Source organism: Vidua chalybeata, chromosome 1 (assembly GCF_026979565.1).
Source record: "Vidua chalybeata isolate OUT-0048 chromosome 1, bVidCha1 merged haplotype, whole genome shotgun sequence".
Taxonomy (NCBI): Eukaryota; Metazoa; Chordata; class Aves; order Passeriformes; family Viduidae; genus Vidua; species Vidua chalybeata.
The window spans coordinates 91,497,933-91,514,951 of record NC_071530.1 but is presented as its reverse complement, the minus strand read 5'-3'; the positions used below and the strand labels follow the sequence as shown (position 1 = coordinate 91,514,951).

At 36.9% G+C, this 17,019-nt stretch overlaps 1 protein-coding gene across 1 annotated transcript in view; it reads right to left on the bottom strand.

Annotated features, from left to right (window-relative positions):
* Positions 1-17,019, bottom strand: part of GABBR2 (gamma-aminobutyric acid type B receptor subunit 2) — a 355,481-nt gene that overhangs the window by 190,996 nt on the left and 147,466 nt on the right. Inside the window, exon 9 of the mRNA XM_053941075.1 lies at positions 3,719-3,779. Coding sequence (XP_053797050.1) covers positions 3,719-3,779 — 61 coding nt within the window. The remainder of the gene's footprint in view (positions 1-3,718; positions 3,780-17,019) is intronic.

The following is a 17,019-nucleotide window of genomic DNA, read 5'->3' as shown; positions in this document are numbered from 1 at the left end:
CCTGCTCTCCCTCTCACTTGATGTGCAGATCAGCTTTCAACACTAACAAATGTCATATCACATTACCTGATTAAATGAGTTGAAACACTTAAATTCTTCCCAGAAAGACACGGCAGGTGATCTCCCACTTCTTTAAAGTTTTTATCCAATATGCAGTACCACAGACTTTTGTTCTTATCTACACAGAGCACAATTTCTGCACATTTAATTTGTATTTGTTTACAGTTTTTTGATTTCCCTTTTTAACCTATTCCAACATTGAAGTCTCTTAGCTTTTGTTTAAAGCCTGACAGAAATAGGAGTCTGACTGAAATCAAGGTGCCTTCTAGGCTCCAGTCAGATTAATCAGAAAGGATCTGCAAAGTGAAACATTTTGAAGGACAGGTATAGATCTGTTCTTGAAGCCTCCCATATCACAGCAATCAACAATCTCATCTTTGTTACTGCCCTCCTTGCTCCCTGATACGCCCACAAAACTTGTCAGGACTCTTTTTCAGCTCTCACTAGACAAAAGATTTTGACCATCTACTTCAACTACATGTCTGACTATGAGAAGAGTTCTTAAATTGCATCCATAGAAAAATTGCCATTCATTCAGAAGGATGCCAACTTCAAACATCATTTGGATATCTCAGCTAAACTAACAGTCTGCTCTTTATTTACCAGCAAGGTAGGAGGAGAAAATGCTATTGCATATGCTTTCTATTCTCTGTTGCATACTAATAATTCCTGAGAGGTATTCATGATCTATACAGCAGCAAGCAGTTTGGTCACAGCTATCTCTGGCACCATCTGTTTGACCACTTGCAAAAGTAACAGACTGCACAGAAGCTGAAAAAGAGGCATGACTAGCATGAGTTTGGGAAAAACTGTATCTAGATCCAAAATTAAACCAGCTATTCAGAATTTCATCACTGCGTGTCAGCTGTACTGCAGTTACCCCTTGAACCCTCACAGGCTGGTTTTCCCTTGCCTCTGGCAGATGTGCCTGTCTGCTTTTTCCATAGCCAAAATGTTTGCAGATAGTCTCATTAAAACAAAAGTTTCCAGCAAAGAACAGAAAATTTAGCTCCTGAGTCTGCCCTGCTGATTTTTCTACCAAGCAAATGAGGAACAGAGGTTTTGGCCATATTCTGATACATGATTACCTATTTATCTGCTTTGTTTTTCTGCATTTCAACTGTGACCAACTGACAACTTTCATTTAAATTGTTAAAGAAATTATAAAGCTGCGTGGATGAAAAAATGACTCTTGAAGTATGGAACACTAACACTGGATATTCCTAATTATTATGCTTGGATAATAAGCTACTAATACATTTAATATAAGCTATATTCATAATTACAACTAATCTTACAAAAGTATTTACAAGACATCTTTAATGTGGTCTTTTTTCCTTGAAATCATCATGATTTGTATTGTATTCTTAAAAAAAAATGTTTAACCAATGAGTTGTATATCTGTCTCGTGCTTGATCACTCCTAATAGCTATATCTACAAAGGAAAACCCCATTTACCATTTTAAGCACTGCACTTAATTAACTTCTTTGCATTACTAGGAACTTTCCCAATAGTCCAAGGATTATTAAATGTTAATGAGAATGTTTCAGAAAGTTTCCTAACTAATAAAGGATTCTTTTGAACAAATTAATAATGTCTACAATTATACCACAAGTCTTGAATATAAAAGCTTTGAACAAAACTAATACCAATAAAAGAACAGAAAAATCCTTGATAATATTTAGACTATCATTTGTAGTTAAAAAAAGAAATGCTTTCATCTGTGTTGTTATACTGTTCCTTATTTCAATTTCTTAAACATTTTTGCACATTCTCTTATTTCCAAAATGGGTGAGAAACTAAACAAAACTTGAGACGAGCCTTAAGATGTGTTGACTGACTATTGCTTGCATGAGTAGAAATCCAGCCCTTCTCTGGCATTTCTCCAGAGGATGTCTGAGATATTTTTTTCTGTAGGTTAGTTGGAAACCTTTGTTTGATGATCAAATTACGGAGTATGTGCTTGAATCACTTCTGAAATGGTAATTTTGCAATTGCAAGGGGTTTTAAAGGGGTGGTTGTCTCCTGTGCTTTTACTGATCTAGCGATACTTCAGCTGACGGTAAAACCATTGGTGTTAAATAGTATCTGATATGAAACTGAAAATATTGTAAAGACCCTCAGTTTGAATGGTTGGAGATAAAAATCAATATAAAATCAGCTATCCTGGACTTCTACTGCTCTTCTGGATTAGTTCAGATGACATATATTGCACCTCCCAATGATCCCAAATCACATCCTCAGTGTGCAGAGGGAACAGGCCAAACTTCCTCCTTGCTCAGATGTTCTAGAAGGGTACATGTAGCTACCTTAGGCAAAATGCATTTGAGCACCTCCAGACTTCCGAGGGATAAATACCTCTTGTAAAAATTTTCTCATGATTCTTTCATGTGCCTGTAAACACCGTTATTATGGAAAAAAATGGGGGCAGAGGGGGGAAGAAGAGGAAGCAATCAATATTTATCATTAGTGTTGAGCAAGAATTCCTAAATTACATTACCATGAGATGTCTGCAAAGTTTTGGTGGGTTGAAATGTTTCCGGGAGCATGAGTTAATAGCATCACTTACAGCTGTGAAGGCAAGAGCAATTCTGAAGATTGCTTCAGTAATTCAGAATGAGTAACAACAGAACCCCTCGAGTGCATTGCTGTTCATTAATAATAATGTCCATACAGCAGACAATTTCTGTTTGAAGAATGATCCTTTGTAACCTGGTCAGCAGGATTATGTTTAAAGTGCTCTCCTGAAAACAAAGGGAGAGCAAGCTTCTCTCTCATGCATTGTATGAAAAGAATTTGTCAGCTTACTTCTACCCTCACGAGACCATCCAAATGCAATCATCTCCTGTTTTATCTCAGCCTCAGCCTGGGAAAAAAAACCACATGAATTGCATTCTATAAACTGCAGAAACAACTACAACATGAATCACCATTTCTGCAGAAACCTCCCCCAGCAAGCGCCTCATCCTGGCTGCAAATGGCCCCTGACAAATCCCTACGGCTCCATTTGCGGTCTCTGCTGCTGAGCCCATTCCCTGCAGGAGCAGCTCAGGCTGAGAGGATGCAGCAGGCTTGGTGAGTTGTGCTGTGGAGCATGTTGCCTCCAAGGGATGGGGTCAGCAGTTTGTGTCCTCTGCACGCTGAGGGACTGCCTCCTGAAGCAACTTTTAGCAAGCAGTTGCAGAATGTCAAAAGTGAGTCTTCAGAGAATGCAAAAACTAACTTGAAAGAGCTTAACAACAAAAATCCTCTCTAAATTCCACTTCACATTGGTTTTAAAGAAACAACTGTATTAAGAAGTGGATACTTAGCTGACCAGTAGGGTTTTTTAAACAGGTATAGGTTGCTACAGATCAGTATAAATATGGGGACTGTAATCGAGAAAAATTCCAGGAAATACCTCACTCAAGGTTCAGAACACCACATTACCTCACTCAAGGTTTACTCAAGGTTCAGAACACCATTTTAAACAGAATACCTCACTCAAGGTTCAGAGCACCATTTTAAACAGATAATAAACATTAAATTCCTTTCTGCATCTTCCAAACAGTTCCTTTCAAAATAATTGTAGATATTTAAAACATCCTGAAAAAAATGCAACTGACACAAAAGTTTGAAACTGCATACATAATATAATGAAAATTGTTTGCAACCTACCTTGGAATTGTGTAAATTTGATGGTTCCCATCCTCTCTCCATTTTTGAAAACAACTTCACCCTAAATAAAATAAATGAACACCTTAAAAGTTTTATAAATCTCTCATAATATAGTTTTATATTAACGTTTTAATTTTCCATTGACTATTAAAATTACCAAAGCAATGTTTAAACTCTGAAGATAGCAGATTCAAACAGATCCAAAATAACTCAAGAACACCTCCTCAAAACCTCCTCTTCTGCAGATTTCAAGTGGCCTTAGAAAGCTGGCCAGTGCTACCACCCACTTTTCATTTCAAGGAAATGGACATGCAATAAAGCCAGTAACTTACTGAATTTCAGATTATAAGAGATATGCAAACAATTGATTTTCACTATTTTCTTTATGAAGGATATGCAAAAATCTTCAAAGATCACACAAGAAAATAGTTTTCCAGTCCACTCATCCATCATACAGTTCTCCAAATGGCTCTAGAAGCTATTTATACTTATCCTACTAAATTATGGATACCAGTAGCTCCTATGGTTTTGTACTAGTATTCATTTTAATTGTAATGTCTTTAAATCAGTACTACCATTTGTGGTGCTATACACTGTTACTTCTTAATATAATGGTCATGGAGGCTAAAACCTCCTCACATATCCCTAGGAAATTATTCCCATCTTTTATCCCATCTTTCTGGATTAAATTAAGAAAACATCTTGTTAAATTTCCTCCTTACTTCAACTATTTCATAATTAAGCACGAAAGAAGAGGGTTTCATTCATTTATGGCAAGTATTTTTAGCATTTTGAACTTGTAGTGAAGAGCTTAGTGCTGTCAAGACAGATTGCTGCTCTACTTCATCCCTGGTTTGGCTTATTAACACCATCTCCATGAATCTTTGCTTTGGCAGGCAACAGAGTAGAAGAAACCAAACGGTAAACCTGTGAGGCTACAATACATTTCTCTGTACCAGACTGTCACTTTTTTGAATAACCCTTTCTGGTTACTGAAGGGATGCACTGAAGGCCTCTGAAGTACTGAAGTCAGGTCCCTGCACTTAGAGTGCAACAGTTTTGTAGTACAGCACACTCACCTCCCCACTATTTTCTGCACGCCACAAGCACCATTTCCCTTTAATAAATAGAAGAAACCTTAAAAACATGTCAGCCACATTGTGCTAAACTTTAAGAAGCAAAAACCCTGATCTTCTGGCTATTTTATAAAAAAAAGAAAATTACATTTGAAGCAAAAAAAGTGATACAAAGAGCCAATAAAATGTTGAGTTTAATTTTATAAACTACAGTAATGCTAGTAAGAAATGAGCCAATCAGTGTTTGAGAAACCTGAGTTTAGGAATTATGTGCTGATATATGGCATGAGAAGTGAGCTATAATCTTATGATGTTCTAGAGCTCACATCAAGCCGTTTCTTTGTTACTGAGATAACATGCCATGAGATTTAGCTGGAGAGTTGTCTTCTTTACACTTGAGATTCATAAATTACTAAAAGTGTTTTTTCTTTATTTAAAGCGGCGGATGTTTGAATAATAGATATCACTAATGCACACATTCAGATGAGACATTCCAAAAGCCAGTCTTAGTACTATTTTGTCCTTTCTTTTTACCTTACCACCTCCAGCACATGTGTCAGTACAAACTGCAGTTTATGGTGTGACCCACCATAAAACCTAGATGTTATGAAATCCATGTGAATATAGCAATACACAAAATCCTCTTTTCTCTTCCACTGTGTTCTTGTGACATTACCCAGGTATATTTAGATATTGATTAGCAAAAAGACCAGTGATTGTATAGAATTAAAGAAAATTATTGAAGCACTGTTGATACTAACTTCTTCAGAACATGATCATCATATTCAAAAAATATTTCTTGATCAAGCAAAGATTTTATTTCAAGAGATGCAAAATAAGATCTCGGTCTTGAACAAGCATTTAAATCAACTGCACAAGTGAATAACTTGCACTTAGAACAAACCCCACATTTTACTGTATGTTAAATAGTTAATTAGCAAAGCATTCCTCTTCCATTACACAGAGGTCATCCCAATGGAGACCAACAGAAACCACAATGGTGTCTTGGTGCCTATTTAATTTTCTTCAGTCTACCCTCTACATTTTTTCTTTCTTTACTGGTTGTAAAAGTGAATGCCAGAGTAAATACCAATCTGCCCAGTTGATCTGCCTAATTTTGAGCTGTGGACATCTTCACCCTAGCAATGACCCTTGAAAAGCTGATGGGAAGGAAATAGACAGTTTGTGGCTTGGAGTCCAACAGACAGAGATGTGAACAGAGGGTGGAAAAGGAGCTGAATGAGCTCAGTCTGGCACAGTCTGGCCCCCCGGGATATTGCTGCTGGTGTGTACAGCCAGCAAGACACACGGAATTTAATTTTTTTGGCCCAAATACATCCCTGCAATTGGGATTCATTGCAGCTGCATAACTCATCATACAACCTTACACAGGTGTACTTTATTTAGCTTTCTTAAATGTACTACCACCCATAAGTATAAACCATACTAGTCTCACAGTGCAAGTTAGGTGACTCAAACAACAGAAATATAGAAGCTTATGTTGTAGGTTTTTAGGGGGTTTTTTTGTTTGTGTTTGTTGGTTTGCTTTTTGATACATCTCTGACCTGCTTCCTTTGTAATTGTCTTTTTTTTTTTTCCCTGCCCTTAAAAAGCTTGACTGTCCTTTACAAATTATGAAAACCAGACTGGATCAAACATTTCAAAAGCATCAATCTCACCCTTGCCACACACAGGGACATCATCTCCCTATTTCTTCTGAGTACCATCATCTTTTTTGTGCTCTGTTTTACAAACCCTAATATTGATTTGTGTACTTTGTTATACAGAGTAACTGTTTCACCCCCTTAATTAAAATACATTTTCTACCCTCCTTGGATGTAGTCTTTCCCTTTTATCTTAAGTCATTAGTTCTTTATTTGTGGTCAGATGAGAAATCCACATCATCCATTCACACTTACAAATTACTAGCCAGCATTAGATTTATTTCTGACACATGGGACTCCCCCTGTCTTTACAGCAGTCATTTGTCTCTACTTGGAAGGAGCTGTATACTATGCTTCTCTATTTTTTTCCTGGTGGCTAAAAAGCAGGTCTCTTTTCTATGTTATGAACATGTCATCAGCTCTTGTTGAGCTACTGAGCACTTAGTGTTAAATATAATTATTTATTATAATTTTCTTTGCATTATCTTTGACAGTATTATTATTCAGCTCTGGACAGAGGCCCATGCCAAAGTTAGAATTCTTTCATTCTTCATACACTGAAATCCACAGCCAGCACATTTTTTCATTCATATCCTTCGTTTTCTTTGTCTTCTTCAATCAAACCAGAGTTCATAAGTTTCTTAACTGCTCTCTCAGTCAGAGCCAGGTCTGCATTTTGACCATCATTTAATTTACGTGTGTATTTTCTTCTGCAAACTATCTCAAATTTAGTAAACAGAGAAATAAGTGCATAGTATTTTGTTAATAGTTTTCAGTACTATCCCTACAGGAAATGTCTGCTTTAGACCATGTTTACTTCTTCCTTCAGCAGTCTTCCACCACATGGCACTGAACAACTATTTATTCAACTGTTTATCATATACCCAGCCTATACTTGTTATCTTATTGCTGGTTTAAAATGTCATAATTATACATTCAAGCTAAATTAACAACACAAATACCCCTTCATCAGAGGAAAGACCATGAGAATGTTGACAGAAATACCACAGCTGGATGCAAGGCAGTTAAATACCACAGGACTTCTGTGCCCTGTGTGTTTTCCAATGGGCCAATACATTTCAGAACTGCTTCAGTTCCACTTCACTGTCCAGGAATCTGGGCTACTCTGCCCTATAGACAAGTCATCTACTCATATAAAGCCAGTGGCTTTTCATGAAACACCTGAGACTACACAGTCAAACACACTCCAAAAGTGACCATCAGTATTTTCCCAAAAAAAAGTTAACTCATTCACTTTTGGGGTACTTGAGTGAGATATTTGAGACCAAGTAAACAATCTAAATAAACGCATGCAGAAATACCTGAAAAGCAGTAAGATAACTATGACAACTGAAATATTTTACATAATTTCATATATTTTATGTATTTATACAATATATAAAATTACATATAAAATATATAAATAAATATATAAAAATATATAAAATTAAATCTGTCTCTTGAAGTTCTGTGACATCTGCTGAAATCAAGGTGTACTTCTGAACTTGTAGTTTCCTTTTTGGTCTAAGTCCAATAAAAGTACCAGCCAAGGAGGGTGAAGCATCCCAGGACAGGAAACCTAAGAGTTCACAATCACCCAGAGAGCAGCTTACTGGCCTCTCACATTGCTCCTAGCTATAGAGCTCCACACCTACCTGGTGGTAGCTCAGCATTCATCAAGCCCCTGTGTGGGCTGTAGTGGTTTACTAAACCAGCAAAATACATTCAGTGTTTTGTTTGTTTGTTCGGTGTTTGTTTTTGTTTTTTTGTTTTTTTTTATTGCTTTGACAAGTGGGCGATATGTCGTTTCTGAATTGCTGAACCAGAGCCAGCACAAAGGAGCCCTGAAAGGATGCAGGTACTAACAGAAGGAGGTAGGAGGAAGGGAGCAAGACACTCTCTGTTAGCCTCAGATGCTTTCAGAAGACTTTCTATGTTTTCATCAATCCACACAGCCTGCTACTCACATGTTGTACTCAATTTACTCGTTCAGGACTCCTTAGCTACTGACACACCTTCCCTGACATGCAGAAAGCAGCATGCTGGGATTCTGTGGCTCTTGGTTCTGCAACCTGTGGGCAGTGAAGAGCTATACAGTGGAGTTCATAGCCTCTTCCACCCTCCAAACTTCATGTCCAAGATAGTGGTGTTTATAGAGGAAGGAAATATAATTTATCCTAACTAACAAGCTTTTAGCTCTGCAAGTACAACCTCACTTCTGAAACAAAACAGCAAGCTTCCAGCTGAGGGCAGCTTATGCACAAGTCTTCTGGTTTCAGCCTAGTTACATCACTTATTCAGCTGCAGACAAAGAACTAAGCACAGGAGATGTAAGCAGAGTGCAAGAGAGGATACCAGAGAGACAGCAGTGAAGGTGTAATTCCCTGTGGGATAAAGAGGAAACCGTCATCTTTGAATAAATGAGAGGAAAGCAGAAGGTAGAGGGTGATGAAAATTAAAATGCTCCGTCAAATCAACAATGTTTCTCAGTCCATGATTTTATATCTTTAGACTGCTGTGGATAAAATGCTTCTATAACATTTGATCAAAGCAGACTCAGCTCCTGCTGCTTTTCAGGCCTTGAGTCTATTTTCAGAAAAGGTGTTTCCTTCAAAATTTTCAAGATTAAGGACTAAAATCTGAAACAGTTTACAATCCATTGGGGTGTCTTTTTCCTGCCTGTTTTCTCTCTTATGACATTTTCCAAAAGCTTTGGGTAAATGAACACTGTTGTCTGGAGAGCAGCAGAGTAGCTCAAAGATCAGGGTGAAGCATAGCTAAAAACCTGGTCTTGGCTAACATTTTCTAAATGAAGCAATACCACCATTCTCATCTAAACAGGAACTTTTGTTCTAGCCATGACAGAGCAGGCATGAAATAGCAGGAAAAAATGAACAGGCCATACACTGAGTATTCATCTGCACCATAGCAACGCTGTGCATATGCTTAAAAAACATACCCACAAACAAAGTAGTTTCCCACACACAAAAACACTGGTTTGGAGAAAAACAGAAAAACAGTGTGGAAGAAGGAAGATAAATTGTTGGAAGAGAATTGCTGAGAAAAAAAAAATCTGGTAATCATCAGTGATGGAAAAGAAGAATGAAGAATTGGCATTCATCAAATCCCTTAATATTGGAACTAGGAGGCACTCATCTATTAGGCCTTTGGTTTAACACAGAAAAATCAGCAATGTTTTTCACATTATTCCTTTGCACAGAAGGTAATGACCTTCTGAACTTTGCATTGAGTGAGGATTACTTATAGATATTTTTTTCATTTAGAAACAGAGGACTGGGACGTGACCCAGTCTATGGATCTCATGCGACACTTCATATATTCTTATGTAGTTTCTGTGAACTCTTGGAAGTCAGACAGGTAAATGGAAAATTATATCTCAGAGATCAGGAAATATTAATGATTTTTTAAATAGGTTACAGAAACTGCTCTCATGTGAATGAAGTATGGGATAAGCAGATGTACAGGTTCATATCAGAGGCAATTTGGAAATAAAGAACACAGAAGAGAGATATATGTTCCTTTTTTTCCTCCCCCATGGCAAAAACTGTTCTGGGCAAAAATACCTGGCAATTTTAATAAAAAAGATGGGCTTTGTGTCTCATATTTGCCAAGATCTTTGTTAGCATCAGCTAATTCAAGTAGTCTGTGGCATTGCCCATTGTATTCTGCTTTGGCACTTGCCTGCCTTAAATGCCTACAGAATAAATAATAGAGTTTCTCAAAATTAAAATAAAATCTCTGGTGTATAAAATAATTTCTATAGACTATCTTGAATTAAAATAATTTCCCAAAACCAAGTTTCCTTAAAAAAAGCAAAAAGCAACGGTGCATCTCCTAATATCATGACAGCAATGAGTCCTATTCCACAGCTGGGCTGAAAGAAATGGCAACTGAGGATCAACACCTACAGTTTCAAATTAAGTATAACATCTTTATGCCCTATCATTCCCATACATCATCAATGTAGGATTATGTGGAAATACAAAGTACTTGAAACCTTACCACCATGGTTTCATTGTTCTGCCACTACACTACCTTCTAAATAAAGAGCTCCAGTCCATTCAGCCTCTTCTTTTAAGGAGAGGGGATTTTTTTTAAAATTTTATTTTGCCTATGTCCCCTCTCTAATTGTAATCTCTGTTACAATTTTATGTATTTCCTGACAAAAGCATAACTGAAACATATATCCTCTTGCTGTGCAGAAGGGTGCCTCTATTTCTAACTAATCTTTTCCAGCTGATCTTTACCATATTTCAGGCAGAATTTCAACTCTTTTTTTTTTTTTTTTTTTTTTTTTTTTTTTTTTTTTTTTTCAGGAAAGTGAAGGAACCGGAAAGGCAACAGACAGAATTTCTTCCCTCCATCTCATCAGCATCCTGTATCATATGCAGTTGTCACTGCATAAAAGTGTGCTGTTGGCAGCACAATGACATAAGCCCAGACTAAGCTGATCCACTAGATTAGCATTTAGATGCATCTAAACAATTTTACACAGCTATGCTGAAATGAGACAGCACAATCATAGCATTTCTTTCAGCACAGCAAGCAAAGGCATCATTTACGAACATCTGAGCACTCCGTTTACACACAGAAGCAAGATTAAGGGAATAATGTCCCTGACAAGGTACCAGCAATTCATAAGCAGCTAAAAGAGGAGAGAAAAGGATGCTAGCCAGGAAATCATGCATCAAACAGTATCAGACTTGCTGGCCATTGCAGGTGAAGAAAGATTAAACCTTTATGCTTTGTTACTCATTAATGTGTTTTTACATATTCAGCTGGGTTTATGGTCAGCAAAAGGCAAAGCAGTTAGATGCTCTTTTATTCTTTATGGCCATATCATTTTTACCCAGTCACAGAGTTTTTTGTGAGCCATCTCTGTCAGTGGTCAGGTAAGCTCTACTTTGGACATCATTAGTGGTCTTAGGTTTAAAAGCATAGCAGGAGAGAAATTTAAATGAAACATATACACTTGAGAAGCTATTTTGCAAGTTTTTTTCTGGGTACTTCAGAAACAAAATGACAGGCCCTGAAACAGTGTGCAAAAAATGCTTTCAAGTCTGTGATATATATGATATATAACAGTGCTGACTGTTGGTATTTAGCCAATTTCCTGATCTATGGTTGGTTGGCCTCTGAAGCACAAGAAATGTAATTCCTTTTCTCTTCACTCAATCTCTTCCAGGAGTGTATAAAAACATTGATGTAAACAACCTGTCTTTCAAGGTGGTAGAGAAAAAGAAACAGTCTGAAGCACTGGGACTAGGAGCTCAAACCATTCCCATTGTGTATAAAAGAATAAATATAAACTGCTGAGGTGATGTTCAGAATTGTTCTTACAAGGTTAAGTCCCTGATAATTTCAGTTTCTAGCTTTGTGTGTCTGTAGAAAAAGGGTAACAGCATGTTAGCTTCTACCACCATGGTTTTTTTTTTCCCCACTGCTTTTGCAAGAATGAATCAGAAGAGATGGCAAAAAACCTTTTAAAGACACTGCATTAAGCAGCAGTTCCATCTCTTCAACAGTGCAATTTCATATGATGTTCTGAAGTAATTTCTTCCATTTTCTTTAAACTATATTAATCTCAGAAAAGAGTAGAATCACACAGGCTGTATTTCATTTGTTCTGATGGTGACCCAAATGACTGCAGGACCCACTGCCTCCTCTCTGTGCACCTCCTGCCCAGGCTCTGTCATATTGGCTGGACACAGGAGATTACTTTGTTTACTCTGTTCTTTCTAAAGAGCAGGCAAGCCTCTGTTTTTAACAAGGGTTTCATATCCAAAGTAGAACACACTGGCATTACCCGTGTGCAAGTGCTGAGCACAGTATCTTCAGACTGTTATCTTTCTAAGTGAGCAACTTTAATGCAAAACTGCCTTAACAGGAAAGGGGAATTAAAATTTTTACAAAGACCAGACAGCTAAACAAATCTCTTTCTAAGTATGTATACCTGTCAGTCTACCTGTCTTTCTAAGTATGTCATACCTGTGTGATTTTCCCTGCTGGGTAGAGAAAGGACTATGATAGCAGACTCATTCTCAGTGTTACACAGCTACTTTACATCTGAAAATTCCCCTGCAGGCAGAAGTGTAAACTGACGCTGACCAGAGAAGACTGAGTAAGCTAAAAGGTGTTTCTTTTTGTAGCGAGCAGCTATCCTGGTCTAGAACACTAACTGATTTTCTCTCTTTTTATGCAGTACAAGCTCTTACACAGGAACTCAAACTATTTATTTCAATATTCATAAAATGTTTCTAGTGATTAGAGTATTTTAAACTTTGGTAAATCAGCTAAGACAGTCTGAAGCACATGGGAACTGACTGTCCAGGACATTGACTTTCTAATACATTTCCCAATAACCATCACTGAAATGGGTCCATTTTTCATTACAGAATGAAACAACAATTTTTGTTTATGTAAATTTACAGCAAGCTTCTAACAACCTTTTAATTTAGACCAGTTGTAGTTTTGGCTTTACTTGACAATTGCCAGAATTGCTATGACATGTAAGATGTCTATTTCTGTAAAGCCAAAATCCTAGCCTAAGCTATTTCCAATCCTAGGACTCTCAGATTTACTTTTCTTTAAAATTTCAGGTTTTGTCTATATTGCTCTCAGAAAGGACTCCTGAAGACAGCTATGTTTGATGATAATGAAGTAGAAGTTTTGTTCTCTTCCCTTTCTTCAGCGCTGTGTTGCTCCAGGTGATGCTTTCATCAGCATCAAATTCTGACTGAAATCTGCAGAGAAGAGCATTAGCGTTGCTGAGCAAAGAGATTTGAACAGGCTTGGCAGTGGCATGAAGGAGATCTAACCAGCATATTCTTAATAAAATCAAATTCAGCCCTTTTCATTGTCCATTTTAATCCTTCAGGCTATTATAACCTGTGCCAACAACCTGCAGAGAGTCAGTAAGACATAACTGCCAGAGTTTTGACACTTTAAAGATTCTCTGTTTATATGCGTGTAGCAGTTGTGGTGAGGGAAGATGGGAAGTTCTTTGTAAAACAATCAGATCCAAAGATGCTAAGAGGCTTGGTTTGGTTTCTGTGTGATCAGTGCCATATACCACTAGATCCTAGACAACATGGCAGCTTTCCAGACAGCACAGGTCACAGATCCTAAAGGTGTAGCTCTCTTCAGACTCCATAAAGCGATGCTTAGAGTAACAGTGTTCCCTTGGGATCATTCTTCCTACACTTTCAGAACACTAAAGTTAAGGCTTACTGATACTTAAATGTCTTCCCACTGTGAAGGATGCTTTTAAAAACTTTTGTGAAACACTTTGTTGTTTTAAATACATTCTCTGCCTAAAATTAATTAAAAATCAATGTCATACTAAAACTTTGAGACATACCTAGTCACTTATCAGATAAAGTGTATTTTTCAGGGAAATATACCACTTGAAAACTCTTCAGGATTCCCTATGGATATGATGATGGAGATGAAAACAAGACAACAGATGATATCCTCTTGTTACCCCTTAAGTCACACCAGCTGATTGGTGTAAATTAGTATAAAAGCAAGTTAATGAAAAGTGAGTACTGTATTGGTTTTCTTCTAACTCAAGGTAGTGTTTAAAGTCCAGCTAATGCTATGAAATAGCTACAGACAAGACATGTTCTTCCTACCCATTTCCCCCAGTGTTTCCACACCCAGGACGTTATCTACACCATGCCATGCAGACTAATTCAGATGCATCCAGGTAAATGAACTGATAAATCTACATGGGAAAACAAGATTGGTGTTTAAAAGTCTAAAAGTACAAGCCGATTCCCAGACTAGCAAGCTTAGTCTAGGGAATTTCCTTTCACTAAGCTGCTTCTGGGGAAAAAAAACAAAAACAAAAACACCCCCCCCCCAAAAAAAAAAAAAACAAAAAAAACCAAACAAAAAAAACCCAAAAAAATCAAAGCAAAATCCAAAAACCAAACCCCAAAAAACAAAACAAAAACAACAACCAAACTAAAAACCAACCAACCAACAAACCCCACAAATCCCCAAAAACAAAGTACAAAACAGAAAAATCCTCTACCATCACCAAAACCAAACAAATATAAAAAGAATCCCCCCCACAAAATACCTGCCAAAAAAGAAAAAAAAAAGAAAAAGGAAAAAGATTTGCACTTATTTTAAAGGTACTTCTCTCGGTTCTTGCTTCAAGAGAAGCACAAGCTGAATCAGAAAGAGTAAATTTGGAACTGGAAGGGAATTAGGGAATTACTACCCATCAATGCATTTCATTGGTCTATATTCATATCTAAGCTCCTGGAGTTATAAAATTCAGTATGAGGAGGCTTTTTTACTTCCAGTATTTGCATCAGAAGACTGCTTCTGAACCTGAATCTTCTTATCATTTTAAGCTTTCCTCTTATTATTGGCCATATGCTTACTTTTTGTCTCACAGTATTATTTGAAGGAGATTCCCCTGTTCCTTTTTTAAATGGTATTTCTGCAGAGAACAAGTAGTTCTCCTCTCAGCAGACTAGGTATTCTCAGAGCTGCAAGAGGGAGAGGAATAAAAAACAGCTGAGTTATCTTTCCACCACAAAAGTTGATTTTATATAGGAGGAAGATTTTTACCTGGCCAGTCTGAAATGTATCACTCATGTACAAAGTGTATTGGAACTTCATATTCCAGAATGGAGTCAGGGATTGAATTTCAGTGTCCTGAAAGTGAGACTGGAGAGGAACCATTCTGGGCTGCTGTTCTCTGAACCTCAGACACCTATGCTCACCTGTGCTCTCTTTAAATGCCTCTGGTATTCCTAAAGTAGACAGATTAATGGTCTCCTCTGATAATTCGGCAGAGTAACACAATTCATTTACTTAACACATAAGAGAATTTGAAATTTGTATATCCCTTACTTAGTTGCAATGAAAAGAAAAAAGGAATAAATTTTAAAATACATACAAAGAGGGCTGGAAAATAAAAAAAAAACCTGCATACATTTTTTCCATGGAAAAAGGGCTAATATCAGTTTTCAGACTTTAAAAATATTTTATTTGAAAGGAAAATAATTTTTTTTCTTTTGAAACGGTAAAAAAAATTTTCTAAATATTGAAAATACTGATATATAAATTTTGATTTAAAAAATGTGTGTGTGTGTCTATCAAAAGGATGAGAGTGGCAGAATACCACTCAAAAGAGGAGATAATCTTTACTAACTCATAACTGCACACTTTAGACAATAATATACACAAACCTACACTAATTCCCCTAATTTACATTCAGAAAGGCCTGGACTCATTTGAATATAAGGTGAGCTTTCATTTCCCTCTCTTCCTTTCCAGCCCCACAGTCCTGAATCATACTGAGCTGGGCTGTTTGAGCCCCAGCAGTGCACTAGCAAGTAAGCAAGCTGATGCCAGGGTAAATCCACTGAGAATACTGCTGGCAGCATGTCAGCTTGTGCTGAAGGAAGTCCTGAAACTGTTCTGCAGGGCTGCTGAACTGTTTTCAAGCTTAGATTTTTCAAGGCAAGCACAGAGGCCCAGACCTTGCTTTGCCTGTTTTTCTATTCCCAATGAAAGAGAGGGTTGTGTCATACTCAAAAGCCTTCTTATCAGTTTAAGAGATCAAATCTTCAAGATCTAGGAAGCCTTAAATTTGGAAGAGATCTCACTGGAAAACAAAGAAACCATTGCTTAAAGATGCAATACTCTTCATTTTCCTACAAAAGATCCAACACTACAAGTTCCAAATAAGCTCTGTGAGTTGAAGCTCATGCTGACACCTCTGTAATTAAAGCATTCCAGCATCAGATGCTTGGCTTCTTGGAGAGACAGCAATAATATCTAAACAGCCCGAAGGAAGACAAATGACAGATTCCATTATTTTCTCTGGCTATCTCCAGTATCATAACCTTTTCCTTATCTTGGTCAACACACACTGAATGGAATAAGACTAAATTTCTTTTTAATACTCTGACAAACGGCATTGCTCTATACAATAGCAGCAAACCCTGTACTCACAGCTGCCCTTAAAAATCAGTTACTTCTATTTTTGAATTCTTGTCATCAATCATCTATGCTAATTGGCCAAGTGTATAGCATGCCTATAGAGTATTAAATATCCCAAAATAACTAATGAGAAGCCTTTTATTTCATCTATCTTAAATGAAAGTGGGATTAGAATAAGAAAGTATTTCCTTCTCTGCCACTGGCATTCAATGAATATTTATGATGTTTTTCACTATATTGCAGTGATATGACAATGTTGAATCTCAGCTAGAATGAGGATATAGCACTTAAAAGGAGATTCTACTCTCTTGCTATCACTCATAAAAGGAATCAATAATTGCAAAACAGCTAACAATTGCTTCTCAAGTTAAATCATATTTATCGTTATATTCTAAGCTGGAAAAGGAATCTCTTAATTTGTAGCAATAACTATCTTTAAAAACACTAATACTGTGAACCCATTTATTAAATATTTGTAAAGGTATTTTATGCACAGCACTAATACCGACTGATCAAAGCATACGTAATTAATGGACAAGAAAGCAATCATTGCAATAATGGAAATCTTATTAGC